The sequence below is a fragment of the Haliotis asinina genome, chromosome 9, assembly GCF_037392515.1.
Source record: "Haliotis asinina isolate JCU_RB_2024 chromosome 9, JCU_Hal_asi_v2, whole genome shotgun sequence".
NCBI classification, from domain to species: domain Eukaryota; kingdom Metazoa; phylum Mollusca; class Gastropoda; order Lepetellida; family Haliotidae; genus Haliotis; species Haliotis asinina.
In genome coordinates this window covers 18,252,089-18,272,909 of record NC_090288.1, presented here as the reverse complement: position 1 = coordinate 18,272,909, position 20,821 = coordinate 18,252,089, and the positions used below count along the sequence as shown (strand labels likewise).

Genomic DNA, 20,821 nt, shown 5'->3' with positions numbered 1-20,821 from the left:
ATTCTAAATGCACTAAGTGATCAACAGTACTTCTGTTTTTGCGGAAACCACACTGTATATCACTTATAAGGTTATTAGTTTCCAAGTACCAAACTAGTCGATTATTTATCATGCGTTCCATGGTCTTGCAAACACAGCTTGTTAATGAAATCGGACGATAATTGGATGGATCGGTATGATCACGTCCAGGTTCAGGTATTGGTACTACTATGGCGTCACGCCATGAAGGAGGAAAGTTACCCGATGTCCAAATACCATATTTAGGAGAGTTTCCTGACAGGATTCTGGTAAATGTTTCAGGAGTTGATAATGTATGTTATAAGCTCCTGTAGCAGTATCATGAGCTTGATCAAGTGCAGTATGGAGTTCATGAATAGAAAACGTTTCATTATAATCTTCCCCATTATCAGAATTGAAATTAATAGTTTTCTTTTCTTCTTGTTTTTGATATTGCTGGAATTTTGGTACATAATTTGAAGAGGAAGAATGTTTAGCAAGGGTTTCACCCAGTTTATTAGCAATATCTGATTTATCAGTAAGCAATTGATGTCCATGTTTAAGATGATGGACTGTAGATTTAGTACCTTTGCCTTTAATTTTCTGGACCATGTTCCATACCTTGGACATGGGTGTCCGAGAATTTATTTTAGATACATAATTTTGCCAAGATTGGCGTTTGTTCTGTTTAAAAGTACGCCGTGCTTTAGCATTTAAAATTTTAAATTTATTTAAATTATGCACAGTAGGATGGCGACGGAAATAATGTTCTGCTTTTTTCCTTGCCTTCCTAGCTTGTTTGCACTCATCGTTGAACCATGGTTTTCGAATATGGGGAACTGCAGAGGAATTTGGTATACACTCATCAGCTATAGAGTTCAATTCATCAGAAAAGCATTTAATAGCACCAGGAACGTCAATAAAACGTTCAGGTTTAAGTTTTTCAGCACACAGTGTTTCATATAAAGCCCAGTTAGCCTTTTTAAAATTCCGCCTTGATGATGGAGGAACATCAGTTGGAGTTACAGATTTTAGTACAGTAGGAAAATGGTCACTTCCACAGAGGTCATCGTGGACTGACCATTCAAATTCATTTAGTAGTTCTGAATTTGTGAGTGACAAGTCAAGAGCAGAATAAGTCCCTGTACCAGGGTGTAAATATGTGTTGGAACCATCATTATAAATACATAAATCATTGTCAGAACAAAAGTCCTCCAACAATTTACCTTTAGTGTTTGTAGTAACACTACCCCAGAGTGGGTTGTGCCCATTTAAGTCTCCCATTATAATACAGGGCTTCGGGAGCTGATCATATAGAGCTTGAAGATCAGTTTTGGCAAACGTCGAAGACGGTGAAATATAAAGAGAACATAGCGTAAACGCTACATGTAAAGTAATTCTCACAGCAACAGCCTGCATATTAGTATTAAGTGAAACAGGGCTTTGAATAACGTTTTGTCTGACTACAATGGATGATCCGCCAGTGGCCCTATCACCCGGAGGTGAAAAAGAATGATATGCATTATAATGACGAAGGTCAAATGTATCTGTTTGTTATAAATATGTCTCCTGGAGACATATCGCTGAAGGTGTAAAATCTTGGACTAATAGCTGTAATTCATGTAAGTTAGTCCTCACTCCTCTACAGTTCCACTGTACAATATTATTGGAATAAACTATCTTTTGGGGGGATTTATTGGGGATCTACCCCGCACTCTTTTGGAGGGCGACAAGCTATGTGCCCTAGAATGGACGTTTTCGGAAACATCCATATCTTCTAAGGATCCGAACTTATTAAAAAGTTGGATTTTGTTACTAGACCCTTTTGAGGCTCTTCCACTTTTACCCTTTTGTGAAGATTCATATCTAGATTTAAGCTTGTTTTTTCAGTTTCTTTCACATTGGATTGAGACGTCCGTTTTGCATTTGTCTGAGATAATTTCTCCTGTGTACAAGGTACATCCTGAACACCCATGGGCTCAGGAAGTACGTCTGCCGTTTGAGTGGATGATTCAGGTAGCAGAGTCTGAGGAGTGTCAATATTAATCCATGTTAAGTTGGTTTGACAGCAAACAGAAGACTTGATTACATTCACGGTTGGCGAAGGCGATGTTCTGGTAACAGAAGCATAGGTTTCTGATAAGTCTGATCTTTGGACAAGTTTTTTTTGCATCTGCAAAGCTAATGTTTTGAGTATATTTGATTTTGTTGATTTCCATGTTCCGCTTCCAAACTGGACAGTCTTTTGAGAAAGACGAGTGACTTCCGGCGCAGTTAACGCATTTCTTAAAGTTGTTGGTACAATCTTCTGTTGTATGTGTCTGCTCACCACAGTGAGCAAACGTGACAGACAATGTACAACTATTCACTCCATGTCCAAATTTTTGGCACTTAAAACACCTTAATGGGTTAGGGACATAGGTATCAACAGCGATGTTACAGTATCCAGCTTTCACAGATTTCGGAGCAGTTGGCGAGGAAAAAGAAAACAAATATGTGTTTGTTGGAACAGTTTCTTTATTTTTCCGGGTTGTAAACCTTTTGACATGCATGACACCTTGATCTTTCATCTCTGTCCCAATATCTAATTCCGTCATGTCCGCAAACAACTCATCACGTCTGGAGAGTAGGGGGGATGCGGTAAGATTTCGTACCCGCATTCCTGGACAGCAGCGGCTGCAACGCAAGAGGTGTGTACTGGAGCATTGTCTTGATGTAGAAGAATACCACGTCTGATGTTGCCCCGTCGCTTCTCGTTGATTGACTGTCGCACTTGCCTCAACAAGTTAGGGGGTGGGGCACGCCCCTATGTTCTCTCTCTCTGTATACAGCCGAGTCCATCACCAGGTTCCATGTTACAACCTCACCATCTTCAAACCTCAAACGTCTTTTCCTCTTCTCCTTCCACTCAGCATCCATGACTGACTTTAGCTTCTTACTTTTAGACCTGACTGCCACTGAAATATCCTCAGACAGACCAATTCCAGAAACTCTCAATGACCTAGCCTTGCTTATAACAAGTTCCCGATCACAATAACTGAGAAATTTGACGATAATAGAGTTCCCACAATTGACTCTGTGAGCTCGCTCAATAGTGATGCCTATATCATCAATTTCCATTTTTAATCGCATTATATCTCGGACACAGTTTTCACAGTCTTGCCAACTTTCATTTGCTTTAGTCTTCGGAATACCATGAAATAACTCGTTATTTCACCGGCTCTGATCTTCTATGGAGTCAAGTTTATCTTATAAGTTAGACAAATTCTGTTTAAGAATCATCTCCAACATTTAGGCATTTGCTTGAAAGTACATCAACACTAGACTTAACCACGTCTACTGAATCCGACAAAAGTTGGAATTTATCTGCTATGTCATGTTTAATACCATCAACTTTGTTGTTGAGTTGCTCAAACTCCGGCGAACTTTTTGATGAACTTGCTCCAGATAACTTCAATTGCTTCTGAGTACGCGTATCATTTTATGACTTTGCCAATAACGTTTTTCGATTGGCTCTGTGTTATCCCTCCTTGCCCATGCCTCAGCGGTTTGGTGATGCTGTAAGTGTTTCTCTCTATCTCTCCCATGGTAATGCCATAAATATATAAAGAAGACTTCAGAAGATGACATATCTCCTCGGGTCACAAATATTTGAAAGGACAAATCATCTGACAGTTACCTATTGTGTTTTCAGACCAAGTCTGAATTGTTACTATGGAATTCGTGAAAAATATATATGCCAAATATCTGTAATCAGAAAACGTTACCATTTCAAGATCTGTCTGATATATCTGCCAAGATCTTTTGAAAGATATGAAATGGTTTTCGAGTTGTGCTCTGGAAACAAAGTCCGCAACGTGTTCATGGAACTGAGAAAATAATAAATCACAAAAGGCACCATTTTGGGGTCTGCCACACATATCTACCAAGTAACACTGACGGATATTAAGAAGTTTTTGAGTTCTGCTCCGGAAACCATACACACCTCTCATTTTTTATGCTAAGTCCGAAACGTTTCCATGGAAACCCAGAAAATAATAAATCACAAAAACCTGTAAATAGCAAAAGGCACCACTTAAGGTTCCAACTGACACATCTACCATGTTTTGCAGAAAAATATTGAACGGAGTTCTGCTCCGGAAACGAAGCCCATCCCTTCATTTTGAGAGTAAGTCCCAAACGTTTCCATGGCAACCCAGAAAATAATAAATCAGAAATACCTGTAAATAGCAAAAGGCACCACGTTAGGGTCTGCCACACATATCTGCCAAGTTACACTGACAGATATTAAGAAGTTTTTGAGTTCTGCTCCGGAAATGAAACACACCTCTCACCTTTGAGACAAAGTCTGAATCGTTTAAAAAAAATCACAAAAACCTGTAAATAGCAAATGGCACCACTTTGGGGTCTGCCACACATATCTACCAAGTTTTGCAGAAGAATCCTGAATGGTTTTTGAGGTCTGCCCCGGAAAAGAAGCCCACCCCACCATTAGACTAACACCAAAATGTTCCATGGATAAACAAAAAATATAAATAAAAAAAAATAAATAAAAAAAAATAAATAAAATAGAAATGCCCAAAATGCAAAAGGCACAACTATAGGTTGAGATTATAATATCTATCAAGTTTTGTCTAAAAATATTGAACGGTGTCTGAGTTATGCTCCGGAAACAAAATGATTAGGGATAGATGGATGGACGGACGGACGGACGAACGAGGTGTCGACTATATCCCCCTGCATTACATGCCGGGGAAAAAAAATGATCATCAATGTTAATTAACAATATTGTTCTTAAACCTACAGTATGAAGTAACTGTTGGTAACAAGTAATTATGAAAAATGAGATCCAGTAGTTGCTGCAGTTTAACTGATATTGTTTTTAGATATACATGGGAAAAGAATGGACTTCAATTCAATCCAAGTGGTAATGATGACCGTACGGTCCAGCTCCCTAATGTTGGAACCATGGTCATCAACAGAACAGAAGACAAAGATGAAGGCATTTTGCAGTGTTTTGCTGAGAATGATTATGGAAAGTCAGCAACCATCAACATCAATTTGCGTGAGGCAAAGCTGAAAGATTTTGATGTGGAAATGGACACAACTTACACACCATATTTGGGGGAGTCGCTTACCTTGAATTGCATACCCCCTGAGAGTATCCCCCCTCCTGATGTGTTCTGGGTCATTAAGGAGCAGCATGGCAGCTTTACACCCGTCAACTTTGATGCCAGAGTAACAATGGATCATGAGTGTGAGTATTATGTGGACCTCATGTTTATAGTTACTGTGAGTGTGAGTGTGGTGTCGATATCATGTTTGGTGTTACCATGAGTGTGTGCTGTGTGGACATCAAGTTTAGTGTTACTGTGGTGTCCGAGTGGAACAAACAGTATCTTCTCAGACAAAACACTTTAATTATTAGGAATGACACGTTACGTCATGGACTAGCGTCTGACGCTCTGTCCTGCAGCCGTTGCTCGTGTGCAAAAAAATACAGACGGAGATCAATCGGCACCTTCTTGCTAACCTTTAACACACACACACACACACACACACACAAAGAAAACATGAATGCAGCAAAGCGTCCTTAAAATGAACATGATTTAATCATAGTTACAGCAGTTACCACGAGTGTGAGTGATGTGTGGGCATCATGTGTAGTATTACCATGAGTGTGAGTGATGTGTGGGCATCATGTGTAGTATTACCATGAGTGTGAGTGATGTGTGGACATCATGTTTAGTGTTACCATGAGTGTGAGTGATGTGTGGGCATCATGTGTAGTATTACCATGAGTGTGAGTGTCGTGTGGACCTCATGTTTAGTGTTACCATGAGTGTCAATGATGTGTGGACATCATGTGTAGTGTTACCATGAGTGTGAGTGTTGTGTGGACATCATGTTTAGTGTTACCATGAGTGTGAGTGATGTGTGGACATCATGTTTAGTGTTACCATGAGTGTGAGTGTCGTGTGGACCTCATGTTTAGTGTTACCATGAATGTCAATGATGTGTGGACATCATGTGTAGTGTTACCATGAGTGTGAGTGTTGTGTGGACCTCATGCTAGTGTTACCATGAGTGTGAGTGATGTGTGGACATCATGTTTAGTGCTACCATGAATGTGAGTGTCGTGTGGACCTCATGTTTAGTGTTACCATGAGTGTCAATGATGTGTGGACATCATGTGTGTCACATACCAAAGTAACCACAACAGAAGAATAGTTTGTTTTGCAAAACTTTATTCCTCCCCTTAAGATATAAGTAACCCCAATACCTATACTAAACTAATTCTACAGGTGCAAATACAACTAACTAATCTAATTACCTAACCTAGCTACATATACAGTTCTGTCTACCACTTATATTGCTAAAGTTCTAATAATACTACTACTACTACTAACTACACTAAAATCCTAATACCCTCACTAATATAGATAATGATTACATATAATCCCAATCAGAAACTAAACAATTGAACTAAATAACAATAAAGGAATTTTCCACTCAGAGAGAACACTTTCTCTTTACAATGTAATCAGAATGTCAGTGCACTGTGGTTCCACTTGGTGACGTCATGGTATTTGTGTGGTATCCCTCACACCCAGGCGATGGTTTCCCTCACGGAGTTTAAGGGGCCTGTGTAATGGTTGATGGCTGTGCCATCCACATCTCACATTACTAGGAGATACATGCTCCTTGTACAACAGGGAAGACTCTTGTCTGTCTCCTTACAGGCGGAGATAATACCCCTCTCCTTACTTTAAGGATAACCGGCCAGTTCCGGGACACTACAATACAATATAAGTAACTACAGTTACTCAGTAAGACATGTGTCAATGTCTTATACTTTATGCATGTACTTTACTCCGATTTACATATTTGAAAGTGGAACAGGTTTTGTGGAACGATAACATTCAAATTTAGAATGGCTTTGTGGCTATATAGTGTTACAATATGCACATATATCTAGAAATACTACATCAGTAAAACAATTTCTTGCTACATCTACTCAATCAATAAATACAAAAGTAATAATGATAATAAAAACTTACGCCAGCCAGCGTGAGATGCAATCCCATACAAAAGTTGAACCCATACAGGTGAACACAGTGGTGATTCTGGCTGACTGTGCAGATTACTACCCTTCCTCACTATTTATATTGACCTCCCATACCCAAGCTACTCAACACCTCTCTATTGTTTACAAATTAACACCCCAGCTCTCTGGCCATACCTGGTCACGCTTCCCTGAACATAACCCTGTTCCCATAGTATTACCGAACATAATCTAACAACAACTCCCAACAATATATAACACACTCTAACAATACCATACTACATCTATTTACAGTACCATAAACTAATTATATAAACGAAATCATCTGTGATCTTGACATCACTCCCCTCTTCAAGTAATTGTACACAAGTACAATTATATATTACACTCAAGATCACATTTAAGTTTGTTTTAATGCATAAATATCATAAAACACAATTGTCTAAATGTACAATAGCACAGTAATACATAAGAAATAACTGCTGACAAATAATCTGGATATGCAGAGAGTACATTATTTACACACTGCCATACACATAGTATGACTAGGGTGAACACCGGCTCAAGAGATCAGCCCCAACATTCTCACTTCCTTTGATTGCACGAATTAGAAATCTGTAGGGTTGCAAAGTCAGGGCCCACCTCATCACTCGTCCATTGGTCATTTTTGCCTTGGTCATCCATATTAAGGGCTGATGGTCAGTCTCCAAAATAAATTCTCTCCCATACAGATATCTTTCTAACTTCTGTATTGCCCACACAATAGCCAAACACTCTTTTTCTATTGTAGAATACGCTCTCTCACGATCTACTAACTTCCGACTCACAAACAATATTGGAAATCGCTCACCTTCCTGTTCTTGTAGCAGTACAGCTCCGATTCCAACGTCAGAAGCGTCTGTTCTTACCAAGAATGGTTTCTTCAAGTCGGGTAGTTTCAAGATAGGAAAACTTGACATATGGGTTCTTAACGTAGTGAAAGCTAATTCCTGGCTTTCTGTCCATATTACCTTGTTTGGCTTTCCTTTCTTTGTGAGATCAGTTAGCGGAACTGCTATGGCTGCATAGTTTGGGATAAATTTCCGGTAGTACCCGGTCAGTCCCAACAACGCTCTCACTTGTTTCTTGGTTTGAGGTCGCTCCACATTTAGGATCTTTTCTACATTCTTACCTTCTGGTCGAATTAGACCACTACCCACCTTGTGCCCTAAAAAGTCCAGATGTTTATATCCCACTTTTACCTTTGAAGGTCGAGCTGTAAGATGGAATTGTCTTAACCTCGTAAATATTGCTCTCAGACTTACCATGTGGTGTGACCAGTTCTCAGTTCCTTCTATGATGTCGTCTATGAAGTTGTCTGTATTTGGTATGTTGTGCAATACTTGTCTCATCAGTCGGGAAAATACTGCAGGTGCATTAACTACTCCAAATGGCATCACCTTCCATTGGTATAATCCATCAGGAGTTATAAATGCTGTCAGTTCTTTGCTACTCTCTTCCATTGGAATCTGCCAATATGCTTTGCTTACATCAATTTTGGTAAGATATTTACAGTTCCGTAACCGTGCAAAGATGGAATCAGCTAATGGAATTGGTTCGGCATCAAATACGGTCACCTGATTCAGTTTGCGAAAATCGGTACAAAATCTGTAAGTCGAGTCAGGCTTCTTCACAAGTACAATGGGGGATGCATATGGTGACTGAGAAGGTTCTATCACCCCCATGTCTAACATTAGCTGTATCTCCTTGGCTACAACATCTCTCATATGATGAGGAAGTGGATAGGGCTTGGATCGTATAGGCTCATTACATGTCAGCTTGATCTTATATTCCATACAATCTACCTTCCCTGGTAAATCACTCAGTACATCTTTGAATTCACTTATGAGCTCCTTCACCTCATTTTGTTGCTCCTCTGTCAAATCTTCAGAAATGTCTACATCCTGATACGTTTCCTTAGAAACTAAAGAAGGTGAAGCTATGTCTAACATACTCACCTCTTCAGCCTTGACATCCACCAGACCAGCACTGACATGCACAAGTTGAGCTATGCTGACGTCACATACAGCTGTGTCCTTGACCTCCTCTCTCTCAATGTACCTTTTCAGTAGATTGGCATGATAGGTTTTAATCTTGTTACCAACCTGTATTCTGTAATTGCCAATGCCAAAGGTATCCAGTATTTCATATGGCCCTTTCCACTGCAGCAACAGTTTGTTTGAATCAGTGGGCAACAGAATTAATACTTTATCACCAACCTTCATTTTTCTTGGCTTGGACTTCACATCAAAGAACTTTTTGTATTTACATGCTTTCTTTTGAAGTTCTTGCTGTGCTACGTGAATAGTCTCCTCAAGACGGTTTTGAAGATCTAGCACATACTCATATGTGGTTCTTACCTCTGGATTTGGTATATCTCTTGTCCAGATTTCCCTCAGAATCTGTACTGGTCCTCTCACAGTGCGTCCATATAAGAGTTCAAATGGGGCAAAACCCAAACTCTCTTGAGGTACCTCTCGGTAAGCAAATAACAAAGCAGGTACATACCTGTCCCAGTCATTTGGTCGTTCTGCACACATCCGTTTCAGCATCGTCTTCAAGGTTCCATTGAACTTCTCCACTAGGCCATTGCACATTGGATGATAAGGGGAAGTAGTAAGCTGATGTATGGACAATAGTCTACTTACCTCCTTCATCACGCCTGACGTGAACTGGGCTCCCATGTCTGTTAATATCTCCTTGGGGATACCAACCCTACTGAATATCTCGAACAGAGCTTCGGCAACATATTCCGTCTCTACTCTGGGTAAAGCTACTGCTTCTGGGTATCGTGTTGCATAATCAACCACCGTCAGTATATACCTATTACCCTTGTCTGTGACAGGATACAATGGACCAATCAAATCAACAGCTACCCTCTCAAATGGCACTTCAATTAATGGCATTTGTCCCAGTGGTATTTTCCTTACCTTTCCCTTCGGCATGGTACGTTGACAAATATCACAAGACTGAACATGTCTTCTGACATCACCAATTACTCCTGGCCAATAAAACTGTGAGATTACCCTATCTAGAGTCTTCTTGATTCCAAGATGTCCACCCATCAGTGCTTCATGACATACCTTCATTACCTGTGTGCGCAATCCAACCGGTACTACTGCCTGTACAACTTGTTTACCATTGTCCATTTTATTGGAAGTATGCTTCCTATACAGCATATCATTCTCCACAAAGTAAGAGGAAGTACTATGTCGGGTCTCCCTAATCTTACCTTCTTCCACTAATTTTCTTATTTTGTTCAGACTTGAATCCTGATGTTGTAGGGATACGAACTCACCTCGACTCAGTGTCAACCCAACAGGTTCCAATGTCTTCAAGGGTTCCATGCCTACTTGGCGTACTCTTCTCTGGCTCCTTGTCTCTACAGCACCTACTGTTTTAATGTCCTGCTTATCCCACATCAAGTCTGGATCTCCTGGCTCTCTAACTCCGGGAATATTGCCTAATATTAAGTCACAGATTGGTGTGTCCATACATGCTGCTCTCACCATACCCGTGTAAAAGGGCGTATTTACAGTAATCCATGCTACCGGAAGTGTCAAGATCCTGCTATCTGCTAATTTACAAGATTGTGTTTCTGAAGTCAAACATGCATCTTTTACCATTGACCTCCTCACTATTACACCGTTACATCCCGTGTCTCTAAGCACATCTACTGGAGTGTCGTTTACCTTTCCCTGATAAAATGGCATGCGGTGATCTTTGGTAAGCACACTCCCTGAGGCTACATCTGCTTTAGTAACCTCCTCTGAAGTTGCTGCATCACCATCTAGAACTTCATGTATGCAGGGCTCTACTTTTGTGTTATCTGGATGTATTAGAGACATGTTTGTGTTGTCTTCACTCACCTGGATACTTGCCACTTTAAACTTGGGTTTCTTGCACTGTGCTGCCAAATGCCCAGTTTGATTGCAGTTGTAACATGTCCTTTCCTTAATAGGAACAAATTGTTTGGAACAAGTACCATGTTTACCTGATGCGCTACCCTCGACTATTTTCCCTTTGGAAACCTGCTTGTCAGTTTGACCTGGAATAACTGGTCTATTGTATCTTCCATGACTCGTACCTCTAGCTTCTATAAATTGCTCTGCTAGTCTAGCCATTTCCATCGCGTCTTTTGGCTTTCTCTCTCTCAAGAATATACCCAGATCCCTTCCAGTCACATTCAAAATCTGTTCACGCAGCAGCAAATCTCTCACACCTTCGAACGTCTTTTGTGTACCACTTAGTTCAATCCATCTGTTGAAATAGTTCTCAATTCTAACTACAAATTGTGTGAAAATCTCACCTGTTTCAGTTTTAGCAGTCCTAAATTTCTGATGGAATCCATCCTCAGTCATTTCATAGCGTTTAAGTAATGCAGTTTTAACTGCATTGTAATTTTCAGCCTCAAAGGCATTTAACCGGGAGTATACTTCTAAAGCCTTACCTTTCAGCAGAGTACACAGGTAAGCTGCCCAATGGGACGGGTCCCAGCCTTGCGCTGTAGCTACACGTTCAAACCTTTGCAGATATGCATCAATATTGTCATTGTGGTCGTCAAATGGAGGCATTTTAGGCATCTTGGGAATGGCTGCCGATCTATTCTCTCCTACCTGTCCTTCTTGATTTCCTGCCGCACTCTTTTCTAACTTGGCTAGTTCTATTCTTTCATTTGACTGTATTTTACACTTTTCTTTCTCCAATTCTAATCGTTCTCTCTCTCGTTCCCATTCTAACCTTTCTTTCTCCTTTCTTTCCTCCAGTTCTAACTTTTTAATCTCCCGCTCCCTAGCTCTTTCCTCCCGTTCGAGCCTGTCCTTTTCTTTCTCATTCTCCAACTCCATTTGCTCTTTCACAAACACTCTCAAATCATCTTTCTCATACCCTAAACTCTGACCCAGTTTGATAAGTTTGTCAATGTCCATAATTGTCTGTATGAGGGCAAAGCAGGGTACACAAAAAGTCAAACTGTCTGGAATAAATAGGAATCCTACCAAGAATAAAACCGGAGGTGATTTCCCATATATCCCAATGTTCAAAATGTTCACGACGAACCAATGGCCTTAACTGACCAATAACCACAATACACCCTCCACCCTTGAATTCCAAATCATACACTCAAGGACGCAAAAGTGGTGCCGTATGTTCTAACCCTTCTTTATGGACACAAAGATTCTGCAGCGATATACAATCAACAACGCTACATCAAATGCGCTACAGAACACAACTAGGGTTCCCTTTGATAGTGACAAATAATCTAATTATCCCACCGCTGCCACCAAAATGTCACATACCAAAGTAACCACAACAGAAGAATAGTTTGTTTTGCAAAACTTTATTCCTCCCCTTAAGATATAAGTAACCCCAATACCTATACTAAACTAATTCTACAGGTGCAAATACAACTAACTAATCTAATTACCTAACCTAGCTACATATACAGTTCTGTCTACCACTTATATTGCTAAAGTTCTAATAATACTACTACTACTACTAACTACACTAAAATCCTAATACCCTCACTAATATAGATAATGATTACATATAATCCCAATCAGAAACTAAACAATTGAACTAAATAACAATAAAGGAATTAGCCACTCAGAGAGAACACTTTCTCTTTACAATGTAATCAGAATGTCAGTGCACTGTGGTTCCACTTGGTGACGTCATGGTATTTGTGTGGTATCCCTCACACCCAGGCGATGGTTTCCCTCACGGAGTTTAAGGGGCCTGTGTAATGGTTGATGGCTGTGCCATCCACATCTCACATTACTAGGAGATACATGCTCCTTGTACAACAGGGAAGACTCTTGTCTGTCTCCTTACAGGCGGAGATAATACCCCTCTCCTTACTTTAAGGATAACCGGCCAGTTCCGGGACACTACAATACAATATAAGTAACTACAGTTACTCAGTAAGACATGTGTCAATGTCTTATACTTTATGCATGTACTTTACTCCGATTTACATATTTGAAAGTGGAACAGGTTTTGTGGAACGATAACATTCAAATTTAGAATGGCTTTGTGGCTATATAGTGTTACAATATGCACATATATCTAGAAATACTACATCAGTAAAACAATTTCTTGCTACATCTACTCAATCAATAAATACAAAAGTAATAATGATAATAAAAACTTACGCCAGCCAGCGTGAGATGCAATCCCATACAAAAGTTGAACCCATACAGGTGAACACAGTGGTGATTCTGGCTGACTGTGCAGATTACTACCCTTCCTCACTATTTATATTGACCTCCCATACCCAAGCTACTCAACACCTCTCTATTGTTTACAAATTAACACCCCAGCTCTCTGGCCATACCTGGTCACGCTTCCCTGAACATAACCCTGTTCCCATAGTATTACCGAACATAATCTAACAACAACTCCCAACAATATATAACACACTCTAACAATACCATACTACATCTATTTACAGTACCATAAACTAATTATATAAACGAAATCATCTGTGATCTTGACAATGTGTAGTGTTACCATGAGTGTGACTGTTGTGTGGAAATAATCTTTAGACTTTACGTTATCATGTCTGGATTGTGTAAGGTCAGTAAAGTCCTTTGGTTCCTGTTACACAGGATAGGTAGGTAGGGACTTCTTTTTAAATGATATTGTTAAACCAGTTAAACCAAAACATGCAACAGACACAAAGCCACTTCATTCACATATTATATATACTTTCAAAATACAAATGCTAAATTCATTGTATAGTACATTTTCAAACTTCTTACTTTTAATAATTATTTTATGCTATAAAAATACAGTTCCCTAATAAGAAATGATACTTTCCAAATTCAATATTACAGGCTGTAAAGCTTTGTTCACATTATCCAATCACATATAGAAGGGGGTGAACAAAACAAGACAATTGACAGTCTCAAATAATTTGCATACCCCATTCCACTGACGATGTCAGCTTGTAAATCATTATTACTACTACACAGTGTAGACCATTTGAAAGGTCCAATCCTGCTGTTTATCATATTATTCAAGTAATTCGACTACAGCTTTGGTAATTTTTAATGAAAATACAGACTTACAGGTTTATATGTCAAGATAAACCACAAAGCAAAACCTGAGGCGATATTTATGTATTGGTAACATGTTATGATATCCCCTTCACTTTTTTATGTTTTCATTTTTACACAGTCGATAATTTGTTGTAAAAATATTTTAAAAATAATATGCATGGTCGTGTATTTCCCAATATCAGTGGCAATCTGATCCGGTAATGTGATGCAACTGTGTGAAATACCTTGGTTTTGGAAGCTTCCTATGAATAACATGCGAGGACATATGTTTGATGGTGGGTATCGTTCAAACGTACTGAACATCAACAATATCACTGTATCCTTGTAAGAAGCAACTTTTTCTCCAAAGTCTGCTAAGAGGATCGTGATTGGTCAAAATCAGACATGTGACAAAAGTCAGCCAATCAGATAATTGCAACTGATACTGTCCTCGTAAATGAAGACGAAAATCACCACCAATATGTAAATTGTGGAACTTAGAGGATGTGGCGTGCTTCGTTATGACCTGTGACAAGAAGGTTTTAATGCATTTGTTTTAGCATTAAACATATGTCTGAGCATAAAGCTTGAAGCGGCGAAAAATGAGATGTCACTTGAATTACATTACACGATCACACAACAAAGAGGGAAATTGTCAGTTACAATGTTCGTTTGACAACTTTTACGTGCACTGTTGTTGATTTTATTCTTCAGTCCATTTGATTTGTTTAATTATATCCTCGAAAAAATGTTAAATTTCCTATTAAGGACTCTGATGTGGACATTTTTTCTTTCAACAGCTGCCAATCATATTCGTGAAAAGATGACATTTTAGCTTAGACAGCATTGTGTGTGCATATTGTCCAGAAATCATGACTGGATTGTGTAGGCATCTTGTTCAGAGATCATGACTGGGTTGTGTATGCATCTTGTTCAGAGATCATGACTGGATTGTGCAGGCAACTTGTTAAAGAGATCATGACTGTATTGTGTAGACAACTTGTTAAAGAAATCATGATTGTATTGTGTATGCATCTTATTCAGAGATCATGACTGGATTGTGTAGGCAACCTGTTAAAGAGGTCATGACTGGATAATGTTGAAGGGGATTATGAAATAGTTTGTAGTGTAACTTATGATTGCTTTGTTTCTGCATGAGTTTATTAATCTCATCTGTTTACTTTTGTTGCTGTCGTCTGTCAGTTTTGATTTACTGAGACAGTTTAAAATCACCCCTGAACCACGTTAACAATGCCTTTTCATTTGTTCGCTGATAGTATTACTATTAAACAGAAACTTTGTTCTAGACCGTCTACGTTTCACCAATGTGAAGGCTAGTGATGGTCAAAATGGAAACAGCTATGCTTGCTTGGCCATGAATAGATTTATGCGCAAAAGCACAGTGGGAGGCGGCAATTTTATTCAACCCCGGGGATGTAAGTAGTTTCCATTCTCTGATGGTGGGTGATGATACTGGTTAATCAGTATGTTGCAATTCAAACTTCACAATACGATATATTGCTCACACATTTTCCGCACACCGGTTCACTGGATACAAAAGGCAATTTCCGTGACAGGAAATGATCGATAACTTTCTTGATTTAGTAAAAAAAATAGTAGTCACATGTGTATTTCCTTTATATTACATTAATTAACAGTTTGAGAATGGTTATGGATCTTAGAATTGAATTTGCTTTACTTTTGATATGTATGATAAAACCATACATTGGTTCCGGCATCACTGAAGACGTTTTTTTCTCAAGTTGTAGACTTTAAAGCCAAGTCTTTAAAGTATGTTCTTTGTCCTTGCGCTGACAGTGTGAGGAATTAGTATTTATATTTTTGCAATGTTTCGATTTGCAGCTTCAGAAGTTCAGCGAAGCGTCACCTACATGTGGGCTTCCCCTTCTGACCTTTATGGTCTACGTGGAGATGAATTTAGGATCAAATGTATATTTGCTGGAAAGTAAGTCAAGCCTCAGCCATGTTTGAGCAATCCCCTCTGAACCAGTAATTGTGCAGCCATCTTAAATTCCACTCATCCCCTTGTACGAATCCTCTTTGATGAATAAAATTTGTTTCAGGGAAGTGAAAACCATAATTTGCTCGTCCTAAGGGACGGGTACGTTTTCTCACCTATTTTTCAAAACAATAAATTCAAGTTTCAACATCGTCATTGCTGTAGTTTCGAAGTTCCTGAAAACTGGTTGTAAAGTTAAAGTCTTGATGTGCATTTGGTATCCATTTTGAACAGATATCGTGGAGCATGATTTTTGGAACCCAAAGGCTTCAAATATCATGATTGGCTGCTACAAAAAACCTGACCAATGAGGAAAATCGTCACAACATGAATGCTATTGCTGTCAAATCAGAATAAGCTTTACAATAGGGAAATCCCTGCCTGTGATTACCAATTGTATATCATTGTCAACTTATCGTCTTTGGTGATTTGTTTTTATTATGGTACACTGATAATTTCCAGGCTAGATGAAATACTTATTTTATCACATAGGCTAAACTGAAAAATAGATTAAACAGATGAGGTGGAAACTTTGATTTAATCTTACGTTTTAAAAATTCTGACTTTTAGTCAACATACTTGCATGGTATAATTGATATTTTCAGCTCAGTAAGTTCACTAATTCATACTGTGTTGCTTTGGCAGTTTCCCTTACAGTGATATGTAGTCTGATAGTTTTCTCAAATACTTCAAATCTTAACTGTGTGATGTCTTGCAAAGCCAAGGGAAGGAAATTGAGTGAGTGAGTGAGTTTAGTTTTACGCCACACTCAGCAATATTCCAGCTATATGGCGGCGGTCTGTAAACAATCGAGTCTGGACCAGACAATCCAGTGATAAACAACATGAGCATCGATCTGCGCAATTGGGAACCGATGACATGTGTCAGCAAAATCAGTGAGCCTGAACACCCGATCCCGTTGGTTGCCTCTTACGACAAGCTGAGTCGCCTTTTATGGCAAGCATGGGTTGCTGAAGGCCTATTCTACCCCGGGACCTTCATGGGTGGGAAGGAAAGTTTTGATGTTGTAAGTGGCCTGTTGCTATTCACTCTTAACTGTCACTGATTTTATGCAATTGTAGGGTGAGGGTTGGGTTGGGTTGGGTTGGGTTGGGTTGGGTTGGGTTGGGTTGGGTTGGGTTGGGTTAGGTTAGGTTAGGTTCTCAAGAGAAGTTGTGGTGCTATATTTTAAAGGTGCTCTGAATCGTTCGTTGGATATCAGGAACATTCTTGTTGGTAAGGGTGATGTAGAGAGGAAAAAGGAGAGTATGTTTGCTAAACATGTTGAAAACAAGAAACTTAGTCAAAAGAGATTTGTCACTGGAAAACGAAAGCATTCTGTTCAAACAGAGTTTATCTGGGTGGAATTCAATGAAGATGATGATGGATGCGAGCTGTTTTTGCACTGCATGTTGCAAATATCCAAAGTAATCAGATCCAAAATCAAATCCTGTAGTGGGATTTTATCCAAGTCTAAGTTTGTACAGAAGACAAAGTTAGTAATGTTTGTTGTGGTATTATTCGAAGCAAACATTTTGGGATAAAATGATTTAAACTTACACGCATTGGGAAGCCTGATTTATGGGGCAACTACAGTTTTAGAAGGACAAGTGGGTGAGTACAGTTTCATACATTTTTCAAGCCCTGTTGTGTAATAAAAGAGCCTAATAGAAGGCTTCAGTCCTCTAGGTGATGAAGAGTTGGATATCAACAGCCTGTACAGTGGTACTCATTCAACATGTTTCAGGAATTTGGTTGTTCTGCACAAGAAGTTTTACCAGATCATGCGCATTGCTGAATATTCGTCCATGTTGAAATATCGAAAGGGTGACAAAAAGGATTCATGCTTTCTTATCACTGTACCTTCTGTATGTTTTCTGTAGGTTAGGAGCCATCCTTTATAAAGGCCTTTTAGTTCTGAAAACGATTTGAGAAGTATGAGTGGATGGTCCAGGTCAGGTCTAGAACTAATGTCCTTTGATACTAGAAGTTTGTTTTCAATCACTTTCGATGCTTTGAGCTTGAGGTGTTACTTCTGCGTGTTGAAGCTTGTGTCAAATCCAAGTATATGCCACAAACCAGTATATTTCTACGAGTTATGTGTCAGTTTTATTGGTTGGTTTGCTGTAAAATCAGTGAGCATCATAAATGGGTGCAGATTTATTGCAGGTACTTGTATCATGCCAAACATGTTAACACAATGATGCATCCATTGTTAATGCACTAAACTAAATTTGTTAGTGTGATTGAATTGATTACATGAAGTTGAGCATTACGCAGAGCAGTTGTGGAGTAGAACGTCATAATGGATTGCTTCCATTTCAGTCCCACACCCGATGTGCACTGGAAGCGTACGGATGGCAAGCCTCTGCCTGACCATGTCAAACACAGTAGCTTTGGACAGGAACTTGCTTTTTCAAGTTTGGAGTATTCGGATGCTGGAGACTATGAATGTTGGGCTACCAATGCTCTGACTCCACAGAGAGTTCAGAGAAGCATGACCCTCCGAGTGAAGTGTAAGTAAAGCATTGCACGAGATTCAGAATGTTCAATGTAGACTCTTATCAGCAGGCTTCAACAGTTTTATGTGTGTAAAATATTTGTTCTGCACTTTCTATCAGCTGGCTAAGATAGTTGAATGTAAGCATAGTGGTATAGTGGAGATTTATTGGAAGAAATACCGTGGAGATACTGAGGATGGGATATTTTCAAAGAATTGAAATATTGAAATCTGCTAATGAGTTGGCTTGTTCATACTGTGACCTTCCATGTTGTATGTTAATTGTACTTAATTCACAATGTCACTATGTGACTGTTCAGCATGTTGCATCTACAGTTGTATCTCAATTTGATCCTTGATAATCCTTTCGGCAGCCCGTCCATACTGGATTGAGGAACCACAAGATGTTGAGTTGGGTATTGGAGCAACTGCTCACTTCAAGTGCCTGGCTGGAGGAGACCCAGCTCCTTATATATACTGGTTCATCAACAGTGTACCCCTTTCAAGTAAGTGAAGAACCCCACAATATATACCCTTTAGTGGTTTTTCTGATACCAGCACATAACATCAAATACCTATAGGTGCAATCAAAGTGATACAGATGCAGCTGTTTGTATGTTTGTTTTAAACTGAAGCAAATTGGTTTTGCAATGATCCAGCCTCACGATCCCCATTTTGTTAGACTTTTCATCTTCGTACCCCTGAAACTTCAGGAAACAATATACAAGAAGCATGTTTTTGTGTTTGAGATAGGTAGAAGTCCACTAGAGTGAGTGAGTGAGTTAATATTTAATGTCACATCGGCAATATTTCAGCCATATCGTGACGGGAACAGACCACTGAAAACGAATATGTGTGTTATAAAACCTATCGACAAAGGACAGTAAAACAACTACAGTATCACAATTTGAATTAAAACTAGCTTGGAAAGTTAAAACTAATATCAATATTCAGACAATACAATATAAAAACAGACTATAGATCGCCAGCAACAGAAGGTAGGTCACCATACTAGGGGCCATGGGGACTTACAGTACCTTTGCTACCTGCATGGACCCTAGTTGGATTTACACCATCCCTTCAGCCGCTGGCGAGTGTACAATATGCTAGCCACAATTAAAACAACAGGAATACTACGATTAAAAGCCTGGTAGAATTAAATTTACTATGAATGTTTTTGGACTTACGTACCCTCTCAGGAGGACAATATTTTTACAATACTTCAACCCCCTTTGAGGGTACAGCCACTAACAATTCTAGTTACGAATCCAAACTACCAATTATTAAAATACATCTTTTTACAGAAACATATTGCTCACAATTCAATCAAAAAATCAATTTCTTTTAAAAAACCAATAATTAAATGAAAACTAACGCTGGTAAAAAGATCCTTCATCGTTTTAACTGTAAAATACATATCCCTTGTGATGGAGAATTCGACACAGTCAAGCAGAATATGCTTGACCGTGACTCTCTCATCACAAGGGATACAAAATGGAGGATCCTCACCTTTTAACAGGTACGCATGAGTATATCTAGTGTGGCCAATACGACATCGTCGTAGTATGACCTCTTCAAATCTGGACTGACAACCCAAGTGGGTATAACCAATGTAAGGTTTTATCTCATGTAATTTATTTATACCAACTTGGGTGTCCCACTTCTTCTGCATCAGATCATGGATATAAGATCTAATGGTAGCTTTATAATCAGTGTAGGGAAGAAGAAGTGGTGTCACAGATTTGTTGAGTGCTGCCTTGGCAGCAAGATCGGCCATTGCGTTACCGGAAATGCCTACATGGCTGGGTAACCAACAGAAGACGATGTCGTATTGGCCAGTAGCAAGATTATTATACAGTTCAATAATTTCAATTAAAAGTGGATGTTTACAAGAAAGATTTTTAATAGCCTGAAGGCAAGAAAGAGAGTCTGAATAGATTATATACTGTTTACGTTTCGGGTGTCTTTGAATATATTTAAGAGCTGTTAATATGGCGTTAGCTTCTGCTGTAAAAATAGAACTATTATCTGGTAATCTAGAAGATATTGTTCTGGATCCAATGACAGTGGCACAAGCCACTGCGCCACCGTCCTTGGATCCATCTGTAAATAAGGGTTTGTAATTGCTATATTGATGTTTCAGTTGATTATATTCTTGT

The 20,821-nt window shown here is 39.1% G+C and overlaps 1 protein-coding gene across 1 annotated transcript in view; it reads left to right on the top strand.

Moving 5' to 3' along the window:
- Positions 1–20,821, top strand: part of LOC137296796 (neuroglian-like) — a 57,926-nt gene that overhangs the window by 16,946 nt on the left and 20,159 nt on the right. Inside the window, exons 4-8 of the mRNA XM_067828653.1 lie at positions 4,884–5,254; positions 15,450–15,578; positions 16,006–16,108; positions 18,488–18,678; positions 19,037–19,168. Of these exons, the coding sequence (XP_067684754.1) occupies positions 4,884–5,254; positions 15,450–15,578; positions 16,006–16,108; positions 18,488–18,678; positions 19,037–19,168 (926 nt within the window). The remainder of the gene's footprint in view (positions 1–4,883; positions 5,255–15,449; positions 15,579–16,005; positions 16,109–18,487; positions 18,679–19,036; positions 19,169–20,821) is intronic.